At 33.5% G+C, this 19072-nt stretch overlaps 1 protein-coding gene across 1 annotated transcript; it reads right to left on the reverse strand.

Annotated features, from left to right (window-relative positions):
• Window positions 1-15501: 15501 nt before the first annotated feature.
• On the reverse strand, window positions 15502-18024 carry LOC113854320 (disease resistance protein RPM1-like). Its single transcript, XM_027485256.1, has one exon. The coding sequence runs from the start codon at window positions 18022-18024 to the stop codon at window positions 15502-15504; it is 2523 nt and encodes an 840-aa protein (XP_027341057.1).
• Window positions 18025-19072: the final 1048 nt, after the last annotated feature.

Raw genomic sequence — 19072 nt, forward strand, 5'->3', positions numbered from 1 at the left:
TTGAGTCTAGTTAGATCTTATTTCTGCTATTGCTGTATGGTGAGTTGCCATGAAACTTTGTCCTCCAACATTTATATTAGGTAAAGTCCACTGTGAGAAGAGGACATTGAGTTTTCCATAGCCATTGTTTAATATTTATTCAGCATGATGTGTTTATTTAATGTTTTAACATTGTAACAGAACATTTTGTTCTTAAATTTTAAATTTTAAACAGCTGGAAGTAGGTGATATATATCCTTCAACTTCTATATAACATAAAGTCCACGGTGAGAAGACGACTTTGAATTTCTCTTGGTCATTGGTTGTTAATTGTTTTGCAATTTGAAATTTGCTAGTGTATACTTGTGATTCAACATGTTCGTTCTTCAATTGTATAAAGTGATCACAAAGGTGAAGAAGGAGAATCTTGAGAATTGGTGATTTTTTACCATGGTGATTTCTAAAGATGAGGATTTCCATCTATAGCACATTAATGAAAAATGAATAAAAAGGATGATAGCTAGGCGAAAGGTTTTAAAATTGTAAGCAATTAGAATAAAAGGAAAAACATATATCACACTGTTGGATTTTTGGGTTCCCTTCTTACGTGGAAAAAGGCTTTAGAGTAATGTCAGATAGAATATGAGAAAAGAAAGTCTCTTAAAAGAAAAACATTAGAAAAAAGAGAAAGAAAACTCATTGCTATTTTTGCATATCATCATACCATCATTTTTATAGCAGGTTCTGAGCAAGTGAATCTTTATTTCTCTGGTTGAATAACAGAAAAAAACGTCTTGAGAGGGAGAAACACAAATATAATTTCATGCTCTGCAATTGGAGTTTCGTCTTTTTTTCTTTTATTTGTAAGCATTGATACTTTATTTGTTTTGTCTATTTGTAAGTGTTTGTGCATTTATTGGATACCTTCTTGTACCTTTTATTAATCACAGTAAATATTAGAAATTGATACAAATTTATAGAATAGTCTAGAAAAATACTAGAAAAAATCTAAAAAAAATCATTTAAATCTTCTATCTTATAGATACTTCTAGAGAGTGTTCTAGAACATTGTAAATCTTCAAGTTTCAAGATACTTCTAGAAGAAAATTGTAGAATATTAGATTACTCAAACTTAATGGTGGAGGATGCCTATAAATAGGCAAGCCATTCCATTGTAAATGACATGAAGAAGAAGTAATCAAGATATAAATTCTCTATCTCTTGAGTTTCTTACTAAAACTTCTTCAACTACCATTTTCAACAATTCCTACTAGCATTTCAACTATCTTACTCATCTCACCTACACCAAAAATTATCAGTGGTATCAGAGCTACGTTCGGTCATCTACTGGGCGTAGAAATATTACCATACTATTTCAAAATTAAAATAAACCACTTCCAAAAATTTCCTAACCCATGGCTAGCACTACTCAACCATCATTTCTTCCCGTCCCCATTTTCAATGGCAAAAATTATGATTTTTGGAGCACAAAAATGAAAACATATTTCACTTTCCAAGATTTGTGGGATGTTGTGGAAGAAGGATTCACTACTCCCTCAGACATATCATCCCTTATTGCAGCTCAAAGAAAAGAATTGAAGGAGAATAAATAAAAGGATTCAAAGGCCTTGTTTACTCTACAACAAGCTGTGACTGATGCAATTTTTCCAAGAATAATGGGTGTTACAACAGCCAAAGAAGCATGAAGTACGTTGCAGGAGGAGTTTGAAGGAAGCGAAAAGGTACGCACTATAAAACTCCAAACTCTATGGCGAGAGTTTGAATTATTAAAAATGAAAGAGTCTGAGACCGTCAAGGATTACTATTCCAAAATAAAAGAAATGGTTAATCAAATGAGAGCTTACAGAGAAAATATTCTTGACAAAAAAGTTGTTGAGAAATTATTGATTACAGTTCCCTGTAAGTATAATCTAATTGTCACCACTATTGAGCAAACAAAGGACCTATCTACTCTATCAGTGACAGAGTTTGTAGGGTCCCTTGAAGCTTATGAGTAAAGGTTGAAAAGACATGATGAGGACTCAATAGAAAATGCCTTTCATTCAAAGCTCAAATTACGGTCCCAGAATAAAGGGAATGAAGTAAGAAAGAATAATGGAGAAACTTCTAGAAACAAAGAGAATTCTAGAAATTTCTCTAGAAACAATCAAGATAAATATTCTCCATGTGGCATCTGTAAGAGGACAAATCATGCTGAAGAAGAATGTCGATATCGTGGAAAACAACAATGTCGACACTATAAGAAATATGGACATATGGAAAAGTATTGTCGCAACAAAAACAAGTATCAAGCAAATTTCGCTGAAGAGGATGATCGAGAACCACATCTTTTCTATGCTACCCAAGATCCCAGTACTAAAACAAGCAGAAATTGGTACTTGGATAGCGGCCGCAGTAATCACATGGCCAAAGATATAAACATCTTCAAGGATATCGACGAATCCATCAAAGTGAAAGTTCGAATGGGGAACAGTACTATCACTGAGTCAAAAGGCAGAGGCACTGTTATGGTGGAGACAAAGAAAATAATAAAGCTTGTGAATGATGTTTCCTTAGCAAGCAACATCGACTGCCATTTTCTACTGGAAAAGCTTGGAGAGCAAAAGACTTATTGGAGCTTGTTCATACAGATATTTGCGGACCAATGCAGACATCATCACTTCATAATAATAGGTATTTTATCCTTTTCATTGATGATTTTTCTAGAATGACTTGGGTCTACTTCATCAAAGCAAAGTCAGAAGTCTTTGGAATATTCAAGAAGTTTAAGGCCCTTATCGAGAAACAAAGTGGTAAATAGATAAAAGTATTAAGAAGTGATCGTGACAAAGAGTATACATCTCAAGAGTTTGATAAATTCTGTGAGGATGAAGGCATTCAACGACAACTTATTGTCGCATATACTCCACAACAAAATGGAGTAACTGAGAGGAAAAATCGCACGCTAATGGAGATGGCTAGATCCATGCTGAAGGAGAAAAAATTGCCAAATACTTTCTGGGCTGAAGCAGTTTATACTGCTGTCTACATACTTAATAGATGTCCAACTAAGGTTGTTCAAGATAAAACTCCAATTGAAGCTTGGAGTGGGAAAAACCATAAGCAAAACATGTAAGGGTTTTTGGATCAATTTGCTACATACACATTCCAGAAGAGAAGAGACACAAACTAGAAGACAAAACTGTATGAGATATCTTCTTGGGATATAGCACACAGTCAAAAGGATATCAAGTCTACAACTTACAAACCAAGAAACTCACCATTAGTCGAGATGTTGAAGTTGATGAAAATGCTGCTTGGAATTGGAAAGATGAAAAGGTTCAGAAAAATGTTTCCATACCAATGCAGCAACCTCAAGAAATTGAAGAAGTCTCAAGTGAGAATTTTTCACCTCCACAACAACAACATTCCTCACCAGAGTCTACTCCAAGATGAATTAGATCTTTGGTGGATATATACGAGACCTGTAACCTGGCCATAACTGAACCTGAGAGCTTTGAAGCAGCGTTAAAACAAGAAGTATGGATCAAGGCAATGGAAGAAGAGATAAAAATGATTGAGAAAAATAACACATGGGAGCTAGTAGATTGCCCCGAAGATAAAGATATCATTGGGGTAAAATGGGTCTATAAGACCAAGCTTAATCCTGATGGCACAATACAAAAGTACAAGGCAAGGCTGGTAGCTAAAGGATACTCACAACAACCTGGAGTTGATTACAACGAGACGTTTGCTCCAGTAGCTCGCCTGGATACTGTAAGAACTCTAATTGCTCTTGCTGCACAAAAAGGATGGAATATTTACCAACTAGATGTAAAATCTGCTTTTCTCAATGGCATTCTTCAAGAAGAAATTTATGTGGAGCAACCACAAGGCTTCGTTAGCAAAGGTAATGAAGGCAAAGTACTAAGACTAAAAAAAGCTCTATATGGATTGAAGCAAGCTACACGAGCGTAGTACAGTAAAATTGATCAATACTTTGCAGACCAAGGATTCAGGAGGAGCAAAAGTGAAGCAACTTTATACACCAAGATCCAAGGTTAGTATGACATACTCATTGTCTCCTTGTATGTAGATGATCTTATCTGCACAGGAAACAATGTGGAGATGATAGCTAAGTTCAAAGAAGATATGATGAAGACCTTTGAAATGACCGACCTTGGCTTAATGAATTACTTCTTTGGAATAGAGGTAAAACAAAAGAAAGAAGGAATATTTATCTCACAGAAGAAATACGTTGAAGCATTACTTAAGAAATTCAAGATGGATGGATGTAAGACTGTTAGCACTCCACTGGTGACAAATGAGAAATTGAAGAAAAATGATGGTGCACCGGAAGCTGATGCATCACGTTACAGAAGTTTGATTGGAAGCTTACTATATCTCACAGCCACACGACCAGATATAATATATGCTGTAAGTCTTCTTTCAAGATTCATGCAAAGTCCAAGCCAAATTCACTTTGGAACAGCAAACAGAATCCTAAGATATCTACAAGGCACAAAGAAGTATGGTATATGGTACAAAACTATAAGCAACTCAAAGCTACCTGGCTACACCGCTAGTGACTGGGCAGGATCAATTAATGACATGAAGAGCACATCTGGTTATGCCTTTTCACTAGGATCAGGAACAATCTCATGGGCTTCAAAGAAGCAAGCAACAATTGCACAATCAACAGCAGAAGCAGAATATGTGGCAGCTGCTAAAACTACAAGTCAAGCAATATGGTTACGAAGAATACTTGAAGAAATGGGAGAAAAATAAAACGAGTCTACTACAATCTACTGCGATAACAAATCAGCTATAGCAATGACAAAGAATCCAGTGCATCATAGTATAATAAAACACATAGCAATCAAATATCACTTTATCAGGGAAGCAGAAGGAACAAAAGAAATCAAGCTCGAGTATTGCACAACTGAAGATCAAGTTGCAGACATTTTTACTAAAGCATTAGCAAGACCAAAATTTGAACAGCTATGCACAAAGCTTGGAGTTACAGAAATTTGCATCAAGGAGGAGTATTAGAAATTGATACAAATTTCTAGAATAGTCTAGAAAAATACTAAGAAAAATCTAGAAAAAATCATTTAGATATTCTATTTTATAGATACTTCTAGAGAGTGTTTTAGAACATTGTAAATCTTCAAGTTTTAAGATACTTCTAGAAGAAAATTCTAGAATATTAGATTACTCAAACTTAATGGTGGAGGATGCCTATAAATAGGCAAGCCATCCCATTGTAAATGACATGAAAAAGAAGTAATCAAGACATCAATTCTTCATCTCTTGAGTCTCTTACTAGAACTTCTTCAACTACCATTTTCAACTACTCCTACTAATATTTCAACTATCTTACTCATCTCACATACACCAAAAACTATCAGTAAATTATTTCTTTGATTTTTACGATCACCTGTTATTTTTGAACCTTTCCTTGAACAATTTTTCACGTTCATAATTTTTTGTGTCATGTACTATTTTGTGCTTATCTTTATGCTTTATGTTTTGTTGGTGCTCATCGTTGACTTTTGCAAATTTAGAAGAATATTTTTCTGCTGTATTGCTTTTTTTTTTTTGTGTTATTGTGTTGACATTCCCCATCAACACTCTATACGACTTCGTATTTACTCGTAATCATTAAGCAATTAATAATTGGAATTTGATTTAATTCGAGATTTGCACTTGAAATAATCAATTAATAATAAGGGTTACTCTTGAGAATATTAGTCCCATGGGAGATTTTTATAGGCTTGAACAATCTTTTTCTTAGAAGCTAGTTATTAAAAGTAAGTTAGACTTAGTTTTAAAATGTAAATTAGAATAATATTTTCATGCATAATTCAATTTATACTGAGTAGCGTGTATTTGTGCAGATGATCAAGAGTTTAATTTCTCTTAAAGTAAAATTCATTTTTTAGAATTATGAATTAAAAAAGTAAATATAAGGAGTTTTATTCTCTTAAATAATTCTACTAACTTGAATTAATCAAAGCTTAAACTGTTGTTCAAATACCAAGACTCTCAAATTAAATTAAAAATATCGCAATTTATATTAAGGTTTGTGATTGAATGGTAATAATGAAGTTTAAATTTAATAACAGTAAAATACCTAAACTAAACAACTACAATATAGATTGGAAAGGTATTTTAACTGCTAAAAAATTTGTTTAATAAAAATAGCTCTGTCTGGCACAATAATTTCAATAGGTAACTAACATATATATATATATATATATATATATATATATATATATATATATTGTTATAATCAACTAGTGTTTCTTCAAACACTACATTTCAACTACTAGTTAAAAGTAACTTTTTCATTTTTTTTCGTATTATTTTTTAATAAATCTTCATTTTATCTCTTCTATTTTTAAAACCTTATTACCTTCACTTTTTCACGTTGATGTTTTAAACCACTTTTTATCATTAAATCTTATTAAAATATAACTAAATCATTAAATATTATTATACATTTTATGATATAAAAATAATCAAAATAATAATATTATTTAATTCATATTATCTCATTTTATTTAATAAGAAAATTCAAATGAGAGTAAAATTAAAATTTTATAATTATTTAAAAATTATATAATTACTGCATTTCAAATTCCAAACTAATGATGCTTTTATTTATTATAAATTTATCATTAGTTCAATAGCTAATTTTTACAAATACTTTTAATTAACTCAGCTAGCTATTCAACTTTCAAGTTTCAACTTTTGGCTATATTATTCACTATTTATATCAAACACACCCAGAAAATTTGTAGAGTTGCGACGTTTTTTTTTTAATCTAATAATTATTTATTTTATTTGTAAAAGCATTATAATTTTATTCATAATTTTTTATATAATTTAATCATTAAATATTTCAAATAATGTTTTCATTTTCGTACAAATGTAAATATCTACTCTATAATTTACATCAAATATTTGAATATTAATACTTTTTTTAAGTAAAATGTTCATTTTAAGGAATTGTATTACATATAATCATAGTTATAAAGAATAATGAATTTTCTATGGTCAAACATATGAAAAAGATTATAAATTTTGTGATTTAATGATACCAACATTTTTTGGTGTAATTTAAATTTTAAAGATTTTTTATAAAATTTTATGTCTGTAAAATGTTAATATATAATCATTTAAATTAAGTCAAATATTTGAATACTAATAGAGAAAATTATCGTATTAATCCTAGTAACTTTTAGAAGCTGCCTACATAGTTTTCAAGTTAGAAAAGAATCATATTAGTCTCTAAGTTATACATTTGTCAGTCATTCTGGTCCCTTGAACAACCAACCGACAGTTAGACTAACAAAGACACTGATTTGGAATGTAAGTGTCATTTGGGTACCTATCGTTTTTATCTCCTTCCTTTAACCTTCTTCGTCCTCATTATTGGTTCCCTTTCGACAACCACAGTTGGAGTGTGTGGAGAGGGACGCAAGTAAGTTTCTAAAAAGATTGTTGTAGGAAATCAAGTGTGACAAGGGTTTTGATTTTAAAGAAGAATAGGGATATGTTGTCAAAGATATTGAATATAATATATAAAGATAAGAAGGTTGGAGAGTTTGGTCATGGCTGAAAGAATGAGGTTGACGAGGTTGGGGTTATATGAGATGAAGAGAAAGTCGAGGGAAGGGAGATTGAGGAGGACATATGGTAAGGTTTAGTGATGTTAAGTTTAAAATGGTCAAGGTTGTTAACATGATTTTTGGTGACAGTCAAGAAAAGAGGGATAACAAAGGGGTCACAAAAATTGAGGAGCAAATAGTTTATGAATTGTGATGGATTTTATGTGTTTCATATTCTAATGAGATGGTTGAAGGTGGCTAATGTGATTGGTAATTGTATATGTTAAGAAATAATATAACTATTGTTTTTAACTTGGGGACTATTTTGGTGGCTGTTTGAAATGATGCAAACTAATACGATGATTTCCTCAATACTATGTTTTTAAGTATAAAATTTTCATTCTTGCATAAAACTAGAATGTAAATTAGAGGAATGCCTGTAACATATTCTTGTAAATACACATTTTAACATACTTTTTTAATTTATTAGTTTCTTAAAATGTCAATGTAATTTTAGAAAAATCAATTTATAAGGTAAATATTTTAAAATTTTAAAAAATAGATCAACGACAAAGAATGTGTTTAATTGTGTACTTAAGATAGTGTGTTGCTAATATTTCTCACTTAGGATATTACTCATAATCACTATGTGGAAGTAATTAAAAAATTTTCTATATTCAAATATAAGGAAAAGATTATAATTTTTTATAAATTAATTTAACAAATAAATTATTTTAGAAACTGACATGTTTCTTATAAAGTTTCTGTTTACATGCATGAAATAATTATAAATATTTATTTTCATGATATAAATATTTTGTATGCCCCCGAAATGAAAATATTTTCTGTTAATATTTAGATCCCTATTATGATGGATATTGAAAAACGTGAATCTTATAATTATTACAGGTCTATATAAATTTAAAGCATCATCATATGATCTATTTTAAAAGAATACATAAAAGAACTCCTGAGTGAAAAAACTTCAAATAGATGGAAATGATTAACATTAATGATAAGATGAAACTTTATGTCCTTCAACATTTATATAACGTAAAGTCCAGTGTGAGAAGAAGACTTTGAGAGTTTGAGTTTCCCTTTATTGAGCAAGTTGTGTTTAGATAAAGTTTTAAATGTGACAGAACATGTTCATTCTTCAATTATTCAAAGAACCCGTGCTCGCCATTGTTAGAATAAAAATATCTTCTTTGTTCATTCACTGATAACAAAATGCTTAGGGAGTTTTTGACTTTCTTCCAGACATGATCCACGGTAATTGCAGGAACAGGTGGAAGTGTGTGATATATGCCTATATATGTCCTTAATTGTTAATCAACATATCAAATAACTAATACTGTTTGTGGAGTTAGCTAGTCATAATTGTGGGCATTAATTACCAACAATAGATGCTAATTTGGCTTAATCACGAACATGAACTTGGACGTGCAAGCCGGGAGCAGGTGATGCAATGTCTTAACATATGGAAAAAGGGGACTACGGGGAGGGAAGACAGAACTGGTAGATGTGAAGAAAAAGGTTGGAAGCTGCAAGAAGAGGAAATAGAGGAAGAAGAATGAGAGAAAGTTTCATATTTTTAAATAAAATATATATATAAAATTAAATAATTAAGTCACTCCGGTAACATTATGTACAACGTTTTTGTTAAATTATGTAAAAAAGTTAAAGAAAAAACAAAAAAAAAAAAAATTTTAAGAATAAAAATAAATGAAAAAAAATAAAAAATTAAATTAAATTTTACTTTAAAATTAATGAACGAAAAGAACAATTTTACCTACTTATATCCAAAGTTCTCACAAATTATTTTGCTTGAGCTTTTAGAAAGAACACCAATAGAAACATTTAAGCTTGGAAGAACCTCAGTCACAATACTGAAGTAGTCGATACAAAGGATAACATAGTAAGATCCACGCGCAACTTCTCATTCTGCAAGCAAAGAGTCTCAACATGTTGATAAGTGAATCAAACAAAGTTGTCAAAATTTTTTTTTACTAATTAACTCATTATTTGAAGATATAGCAGAGCTACCTTTGCACTTTCAAGTTCTTAGAGGCAGGACTGCTAATCCTCCAACTCCTTTAGGTATTAGTTAGACTCATCAACTGGAAATGATTCTATCTAATTCGGCTTCGCTTCCTTTATTCTGTGACTAAAGGATCTGTGATTGTATACCTGAAGACTCCTTTATCCTTTCTTCCTTTTGCTGCCAATAACTATTCCAGAGATTGTGCTATAGCTACAAGGGGCTCCTTATTATAACTTCAACCTTTTAGGCTGTAAGGGAACAGAAAATATATTTAGGAAATAAGTTTACTAATTAAGTATTTAAATGCATTGTAAAGTTATATTTGCACTTGTTTCTTCTTGTCAAAATAAAGAGATATTTTTTTTAGTTACTAAAATTGGTTAAGTCCAACTTTACAACAGTTATTTTCGGAAGATAAAGTAGAAGATATTCAATGTTTATTATATAAAGTCAAAGCATGTTTTACAAATTAAAGAAATTTAAATCAATTTAATTTACCTAGTTCTATTTATTTGCAGACTGAAATGTCAAATTTAAAATGGAAGAATACAATTACATTCTTTTGAAGCCAATCATTAGTAATTGCATTAGCGAGTTTGCTGATTTTAGCAACAAAATTGCAACTAATTCGATTTCTAGAACAATATCCGATAGCTTTTTTACTGTTGATTAGAAATTTTTATGATTAAATATCCAAAGAAAAGGGAGGCAAGGCAAGAGTATATAAAGATTGAAAATTTAGATTGAGCAGACAAAAACATTACCACGAAAGTCACTGTGATGATTTGACAAAAAAAAGAACACACCTTTTATTTTCGAAGCTGTGACGCTTTATGATTTCTTTCTTCTTGCATGATGAATAGTGCGGGACGTGTCATCTTTGCTGATAATTTTTACGTGGGGAACATGGTGGATGGCCGGGTGCTCTGGTCCTTCAATGGGAGCAATGTTAGTCTCAAATTCATCTGTAATCTCTGTTACTTCAAAAACTTCAAGTTCCTTTAAATGTTCGATGCCATAGGGTACTGCATTAAGACTCGGCATATGTCTTAACTTGAGGGATTTGAGAGAACTCAGTGATCCTTTGTCGATATAGATGGAATTCAAGAGATGGATATGTGTGAGTCTTAGATCCTGATAGTTTTTAGTGTAGGTGAGATGAGTAAGATAGTTGAAATGTGTTAGTAGGAATAGTTGAAAATAGTAGTTGAAGAAGTTTTAGTAAGAGACTCAAGAGATGGAGAATTGTTGTCTTGATTACTTCTTCTTCATTGCATTTACAATGAGGTAGCATGCCTATTTATAGGCATCATCCACCATTTGGTTCAATATACTAGAGCTATCTAGAAACTTGAAGATTTACAATATTCTAGAACTTTCTCTAGAAGCATCTACATACTAGAAGATACAATTAGTTTTTCCTAGATTGTTCTTAGTATTTTTTCTAGACTATTCTAGAAATTTGTATCAATTTCTAATACTCCTCCTTGGTGCAAATTTCTGTAACTCCAAGCTTCGTGCGTAGCTGTTCAAATTTTGGTCTTGGTAGTGCTTTAGTAAAAATGTCTGCAACTTGATCTTCGGTTGTGCAATACTCGAGCTTGATTTCTTTAGTTCCTTCTGCTTCCCTGATAAAGTGATATTTGATTGCTATGTGTTTTGTTCTACTATGATGCACTGGATTCTTTGTCATTGCTATAGCTGATTTGTTGTCGCAGTAGATTGTAGTAGGCTCATTTTGTTTTTCTCCCATTTCTTCAAGTATTCTTCGTAACCATATTGCTTGACTTGTAGTCTCAGCAGCTGCTACATATTCAGCTTCTGCTGTTGATTGCGCAACTGTTGCTTGCTTCTTTGAAGCCCATGAGATTGTTCCTGATCCTAGTGAAAAGGCATAACCAGATGTGCTTTTCATGTCGTCGATCGATCCTGCCCAGTCACTGTCGGTGTAGCCAAGTAGCTTTGAGTTACTTATAGTTCGGTACCATATACCATACTCTTTTGTGCCTTGTAGATATCTTAGGATTCTTTTTGCTGTTCCAAAATGAATTTGGCTTGGACTTTGCATGAATCTTGAAAGAAGACTTACAACATACGTTATGTCTGGTCGTGTGGCTGTGAGATATAGTAAGCTTCCAATCAAACTTCTGTAACGTGATGCATCAGCTTCCGGTGCACCATCATTTTTCTTCAATTTCTCATTTGTCACCAATGGAGTGCTGACTATCTTACATTCATTCATCTTAAATTTCTTGAGTAGTGCTTCAACATATTTCTTCTGTGAGATAAATATTCCTTCTTTCTTTTGTTTTACCTCTATTCCGAGGAAGTAGTTCATTAAGCCAAGGTCGGTCATTTCGAAGGTCTTCATCATATCTTCTTTGAACTTATCTATCATCTCCACATTGTTTCCTGTGCAGATAAGATCATCTACATACAAGGAGACAATGAGTATATCATACTGACCTTGGATCTTGGTGTATAAAGTTGCTTCACTTTTGCTCCTCCTGAATCCTTGGTCTGCAAAGTATTGATCAATTTTGCTGTACCATGCTCGTGGAGCTTGCTTCAATCCATATAGAGCTTTTTTTAGTCTTAGTACTTTGCCTTCATTACCTTTGCTGACGAAGCCTTGCGGTTGCTCCACATAAATCTCTTCTTGAAGAATGCCATTGAGAAAGGCAGATTTTACATCAAGTTGATAAATGTTCCATCCTTTTTGTGCAGCAAGAGCAATCAGAGTTCTTATAGTATCCAGGCGAGCAACTGGAGCAAATGTCTCGTTGTAATCAACTCCAAGTTGTTGTGAGTATCCTTTAGCTACCAGCCTTGCCTTGTACTTTTGTATGGTGCCATCGGGATTAAGCTTGGTCTTATAGACCCATTTTACCCCAATGATATCTTTATCTGTGGGGCAATCTACTAGCTCCCATGTGTTATTTTTCTCAATCATTTTTATCTCTTCTTCCATTGCCTTGACCCATACTTCTTGTTTTCATGCTGCTTCAAAGTTCTCAGGTTCAGTTATGGCCAGGTTACAGGTCTCATATATATCTACCAAAGATCTAACTCGTCTTGGAGTAGACTCTGGTGAGGAATGTTGTTGTTGTGGAGGTGAAAAATTCTCACCTGAGACTTCTTCAATTTCTTGAGGTTGCTGCATTGGTATGGAAACATTTTTCTGAACCTTTTCATCTTTCCAATTCCAAGCAGCATTTTCATCAACTTCAACATCTCGACTAATGGTGAGCTTCTTGGTTTGCAAGTTGTAGACTCGATATCCTTTTGACTGTGTGCTATATCCCAAGAAGATACCTCGTACGGTTTTGTCTTCTAGTTTGTGTCTCTTCTCTTCTGGAATGTGTATGTAGCAAATTGATCCGAAAATCCTTAGATGTTTTGCTGATGGTTTTTGCCCACTCCAAGCTTCAATTGGAGTTTTATCTTGGACAACCTTAGTTGGGCATCTGTTAAGTATGTAGACAGCAGTATAAACTGCTTCAGCCCATAAAGTATTTGGCAATTCTTTCTCCTTCAGCAGGGATCTAGCCATCTCCATTACCGTGCGATTTTTTCTCTCAGTTACTCCATTTTGTTGTGGAGTATATGCGACAGTAAGTTGTCGTTGAATGCCTTCATCCTCACAGAATTTATCAAACTCTTGAGATGTATACTCTTTGCCACGATCACTTCTTAATACTTTTATCTGTTTACCACTTTGCTTCTCGACAAGGGCCTTAAACTTCTTGAAAACTCCAAAGACTTCTGACTTTGCTTTGATGAAGTAGACCCAAGTCATTCTAGAAAAATCATCGATAAAAAGGATAAAATACCTGTTATCATGTAGTGATGGTGTCCGCATTGGTCCGCAAATATCTGTATGAATAAGCTCCAATAAGTCTTTTGCTCTCCAAGCTTTTCCAGTAGAAAATGGCAATCGATGTTGCTTGCCAAGGAGACATCCTTCACAAGCTTCATTATTTTCTTCAAGATATGGAAGATCCTTCATCATATTCTTTTGATGTAGTAGTTTTAAGGCATGAGTATTGAAGTGGCCAAATCTTCGATGCCAAAGTCGTGAAGTATCAACTTCTGCTTTCATGGCAATATTAGCGCCTTGTTGAAAGCTTATTGGAAAACTTCGATTTCTTTTCTCCATCTTTACTTGGCCAATCTCTTGCTTTTTGTTGTCATATATCTTACATGTGTCCCCTTTGAAGTGAAGAGAATAACCTTTCTCCATCATTTGGCCAATACTCAAGAGATTTTCCTTGAGGTTAGGGACTAGTAAGACATCAGTAATAAGTTTCGTACCTTTCTTTGTCTCCACCATAACAGTGCCTTTGCCTTTTGACTCAGCGATAGTACCATTCCCCATTCGAACTTTCACTTTGATGGATTCATCGATATCCTTGAAGATGTTTATATCTTTGGCCATGTGATTGCTGCAACCACTATCCAAGTACCAATTTCCACTCGTTTCAGTACTGGGATCTTGGGTAGCATAGAAAAGATGTGGTTCTCGATCATCCTCTTCAGCGAAATTTGCTTGATACTTGTTTTTGTTGCGACAATACTTTTCCACATGTCCAAATTTCTTGCAGTGTCGACATTGTGGTTTTCCACGATACCGACATTCTTCTTCAGCATGATTTGTCCTCTTACAAATACCACATGGAGAGTATTTATCTTGATTGTTTCTAGAGAAATTTCTAGAATTCTCTTTGTTTCTAGAAGTTTCTCCATTATTCTTTCTTGCTTCATTCCCTTTATTCTGAGACCGTAATTTGAGCTTTGATTGAAAGACATTTTTTATTGAGTCCTCATCATGCCTTTTCAACCTTTGCTCATAAGCTTCAAGGGACCCTACCAACTCTGTCACTGATAGAGTAGATAGGTCCTTTGTTTGCTCAATAGTGGTGACAATTGGATCATACTTACGGGGAACTGTAATCAGTAATTTCTCAACAACTTTTTTGTCAAGAATATTTTCTCCGTAAGCTCTCATTTGATTAACCATTTCTTTTATTTTGGAATAGTAATCCTTGACGGTCTCAAACTCTTTCATTTTTAATAATTCAAACTCTCGTCGTAGAGTTTGGAGTTTTATATCGCGTACCTTTTCGCTTCCTTCAAACTCCTCCTGCAGCATACTCCATGCTTCTTTGGCTGTTGTAGCACTCATTATTCTTGGAAAAATTGCATCAGTCACAGCTTGTTGTAGAGTAAACAAGGCCTTTGAATCCTTTTGTTTATTTTCCTTCAATTCTTTTCTTTGAGCTGTAGTAAGGGATGATATGTCTGAGGGAGTAGTGAATCCTTCTTCCACAACATCCCACAAATCTTGGAAAGTGAAATATGTTTTCATTTTTGTGCTCCAAAAATCATAATTTTCGCCATTGAAAATGGGGACGGGAAGAGATGATGGTTGAGTAGTGCTAGCCATGGGTTAGGAAATTCTTGGAAGTAGTTTATTTTAATTTTGAAATAGTATGGTAATATTTCTACGCCCAGTAGATGACCGAACGTAGCTCTGATGCCACTGATAGTTTTTAGTGTAGGTGAGATGAGTAAGATAGTTGAAATGTGTTAGTAGGAATAGTTGAAAATAGTAGTTGAAGAAGTTTTAGTAAGAGACTCAAGAGATGGAGAATTGTTGTCTTGATTACTTCTTCTTCATTGCATTTACAATGAGGTAGCATGCCTATTTATAGGCATCATCCACCATTTGGTTCAATATACTAGAGCTATCTAGAAACTTGAAGATTTACAATATTCTAGAACTTTCTCTAGAAGCATCTACATACTAGAAGATACAATTAGTTTTTCCTAGATTGTTCTTAGTATTTTTTCTAGACTATTCTAGAAATTTGTATCAATTTCTAATAGATCCATTAATTTCTGAAACCCTCCATCTTTAAAATGCAAGCTTATCGCACCACAATATATAAGCTCAAGGTACAGCAAATTTGGCAAATCTTTAATTGACTCCACTGTATCCTTAGTTGAGAAATTGCTAAAAGTAAACTTAACAAGCTTTTGAAGCTTTGGAATCCACTCTGGCAACGACTCAAAATTGTATAGGTAAAGCTTCCGCAGCATAAGTGGCGCTGAATTCAACTCCAAATTGATGATTTCATCTTCATCTGTATATTGGAACTCCACACTTAGGCTTTCCAAGTATTTCATCTTACTTATTGAGGAAGATAGAGCGCTTTCATGTTCCTTCCTAACTCCTTTCAAGCCCAACTTCCTCATTTGCGTTAGCCTTCCCAATCCTCTAATTAGCTCTTCTACATCATCATCATCATTATCGTCATCATCATATAATTTAACAACACTTAGCGTTTGTAGGGATGTCATGCATCCGATACCATCCTTCAATTGAGTCAAACGCATAGAGCCGACTTCAAGATGTCGTAGCTTTCTAAGCTTCCTCATCTCTTCTGGCATCTCAACCTCATAACAATTCCGTAGAACCAAGCTCTCCAAGTTCCTCAACTTAGCAATGGATTTTGGAATACTGTCTATCAGTGAAATGCCAATCCTCAAATACTTCAAGTGGATTAAATTCCAAAATTTTTCAGAAAAATCAAACAAGAAAAAATCATCAACATCAAGCACCTTCAGTAAATTGTATTTGGTTAGTGTTCTCGCAAATTCCTCAGAATGTTGATTTTCATAAACGAAAAGTGATCGAACTGGTGAGCTTTCACTGCTACACGTTAAATCAAAGTAACTGGTTTCTATTGACAGGCGTCGATGTGTGCCACTTAACGCTGACTCATCATGTACGCCACCACAAAATCTCAAATCCTTGCATTTTTCAATGATCAACTCTCGTGTTAGGTCATGAATACGACAACCTCTAACTTTTCCATCAATCGTAAGTGAAGATACTTGCACCAAACTTCGATCGATCAATTCTTTTAAATATCCTTCTGCAACCTTCTCTAAGGTTTTCCCCTCTTCATCTTTTACAAACCCCTCAGCTATCCATTGCCTAATCAGTCCTTTTGCTTTAATTTCAAAGTCTTCAGGATATACTCCAAAATACAAAAGACATGACTTAAGACTGAGAGACAAATCGTAATAACTAAAACTCAAAATCTTTGTTATACTACCTAACTTTTCGTTTCTCTTCAGCTCTAAATTTAGATTTTGATTAAACTCTTCCCACTCTTCAACCCTCCAACCTTTGCAGGATAAAAGACCAGCAATGACCACTAATGCTAATGGTAAACCATCACATTTTTCAACAATTTCAGAAGATATATGCTCTAATTCTGCTGGGCAATACCCATTAAATTCAAATTGGAATGCCCTCTTGCAAAAGAGTTCCCGTGACTGCGCTGGAGATAGGGGTTTTAATTCATGTATTTTAACAAAAGAAGATTTTTTACAAGACTCGGCTACTTTCATGTCCCTAGTAGTCATAATTATCCTACTTCCATTTTGACTATCAAGAGTAGCAAATTCAATATCATCCCAAAATTTTACAGCCCACACATCATCAAAGACAATCACGTACCTCCTTTGGCGCAAGTAGTTTCTCACTTCATCTATTAATGAATCTCCTTGCACTGTAGAAATACTCTGAGGAGGATCCACATTTTTTTGTTTGTAAAACTTCTTCAACATGTCCCTCAACAGGCCATCAACACTATAGGACTGAGACACTGTGATCCACGCATGGCAATCAAAGAACCCGATCACCTCATTGTTGTCAACAACTTTCTTGGCAAGAGTGGTCTTTCCCAGCCCTCCCATTCCTACCACAGAGATTACAGTGCGCTCTGCTCTTCCCTCTATCAACCAACCAACCAATTCATCTCTTGGTGCTTCAAAGCCCACGATTTGAGCTTCTTCCATGTAAAGGGGAGCCTTCCGAATCTTCTCCCAAGTCGTGTTTTGGTTTCCACCAGAGCTGCTTGGTTCTTTTTCTAGAAAAGGTTGGATTCTGAAGTCACTCTTTCTTTCACTGCTTTCGTTGAATGCACGAACCCGTGATTTAACATCCTGAATCTTATATCCTATTTGAAGACGAAGCATCAAGGTATCGATGAGGTCAGCAGGATGACAGGGAAAAGCTGCACATCCAGGATCACGAGGCTCTTGTTCCTGATGTATCACATATTGATCAATTACATCTTCCATGGTAAAAGCTGCTTCTATCAGCAACTTCACCTTTGCTTTAACTTCTTCACGTGTGGTGTCGTCTCCAGCTGCAGCCACTCTATCTGCATCATGAATGATGGCTTGAATCCTTTCTAGTTCATTTTGCATGTCATCAACATCTTTTGGGACGCCTCTGATCATGTTGCCAACTTCCATTAAGAATGAAAACAAATGATCACGAGCCAAGGACAATGCAGGTTCGGCCATTTGATTCTAGTTAGATCTGATTTCTGCTGTTGCTGTATGGTGAGATTCGATGAAACTGTGTGTCCTTCAACATTTATATTAGGTGAGTCCACTGTGAGAAGAGGACATTGAGTTTTCCATAGTCATTGTTTAATATTTATTTAGCGTGTTGTGTTTATATAATGTTTTAACTGTGTGACACAACATTTTCGTTCTTGAGTTGTTTAAAGGATAATGATTGTCGTTGTTAAATATTAAACAGCTGGAAGTAGGTGATATATATCCTTCAACTTTTATATAACAAAATCCACGGTGAGAAGAAGACTTTGAATTTCTCTTGATTATTGTTTGTTAATTTTTTTTTAATTTGGAATTTGCTAATGTATAATTGTGACTCAATATGTTCATTCTTCAATTGTATAGAGAGATCAAAAAGGTGATTTTTGACATTGGTGATCTCTAACTATGGCAGTTTCCAACTATAGCACGTTGATGAAAAATAAGTAAAAAAATGGTAGATAAAAGTTTTAAGAACTTAAGGAATCAAAATAAATTAAAATAGAAAAACACATGTCATTCCATATCCAACGTCACTTTTGCCCATAATCAATAGACAATTAATAATTAAACTTATTTAATAGGAAGTTTACTCTTGAAAGAAACAATTAATAATAACGGTTACTCTAAAATTAGCAATTAATAATTAGACTTCGTTTTCTAATATAATATCTAAAATTTATTGTTAGTTCACTAGTAGATGTTTATAGGCTGGAATAATTTTTTTCCTATTGAAAGTAACTTAGACTTAAATGTGAATTAGAATAATATTTTCATGCACAATTCAATTTATACTGAGTAGCCTGTATTTGTGAAAATGACCAAGAGTTTAATTTATCTTAAAGTAAAATTCATATTTTAGACTTATGAATTAAAAGAATAAATATAAGAAGAGTTTTATTCTCTTAAATAAAGTCTACTAACCTGAATTAATCAAAGCTTAAACTGACTTTCAAATACCAAGACTCTCAAATTAAATTAAAAATATCGCAATTTATATTAAGGTTTGTGA

Source organism: Abrus precatorius, unplaced genomic scaffold (genome assembly GCF_003935025.1).
Source record: "Abrus precatorius isolate BTA unplaced genomic scaffold, Abrus_2018 Scaffold11, whole genome shotgun sequence".
NCBI classification, from domain to species: Eukaryota; Viridiplantae; Streptophyta; class Magnoliopsida; order Fabales; family Fabaceae; genus Abrus; species Abrus precatorius.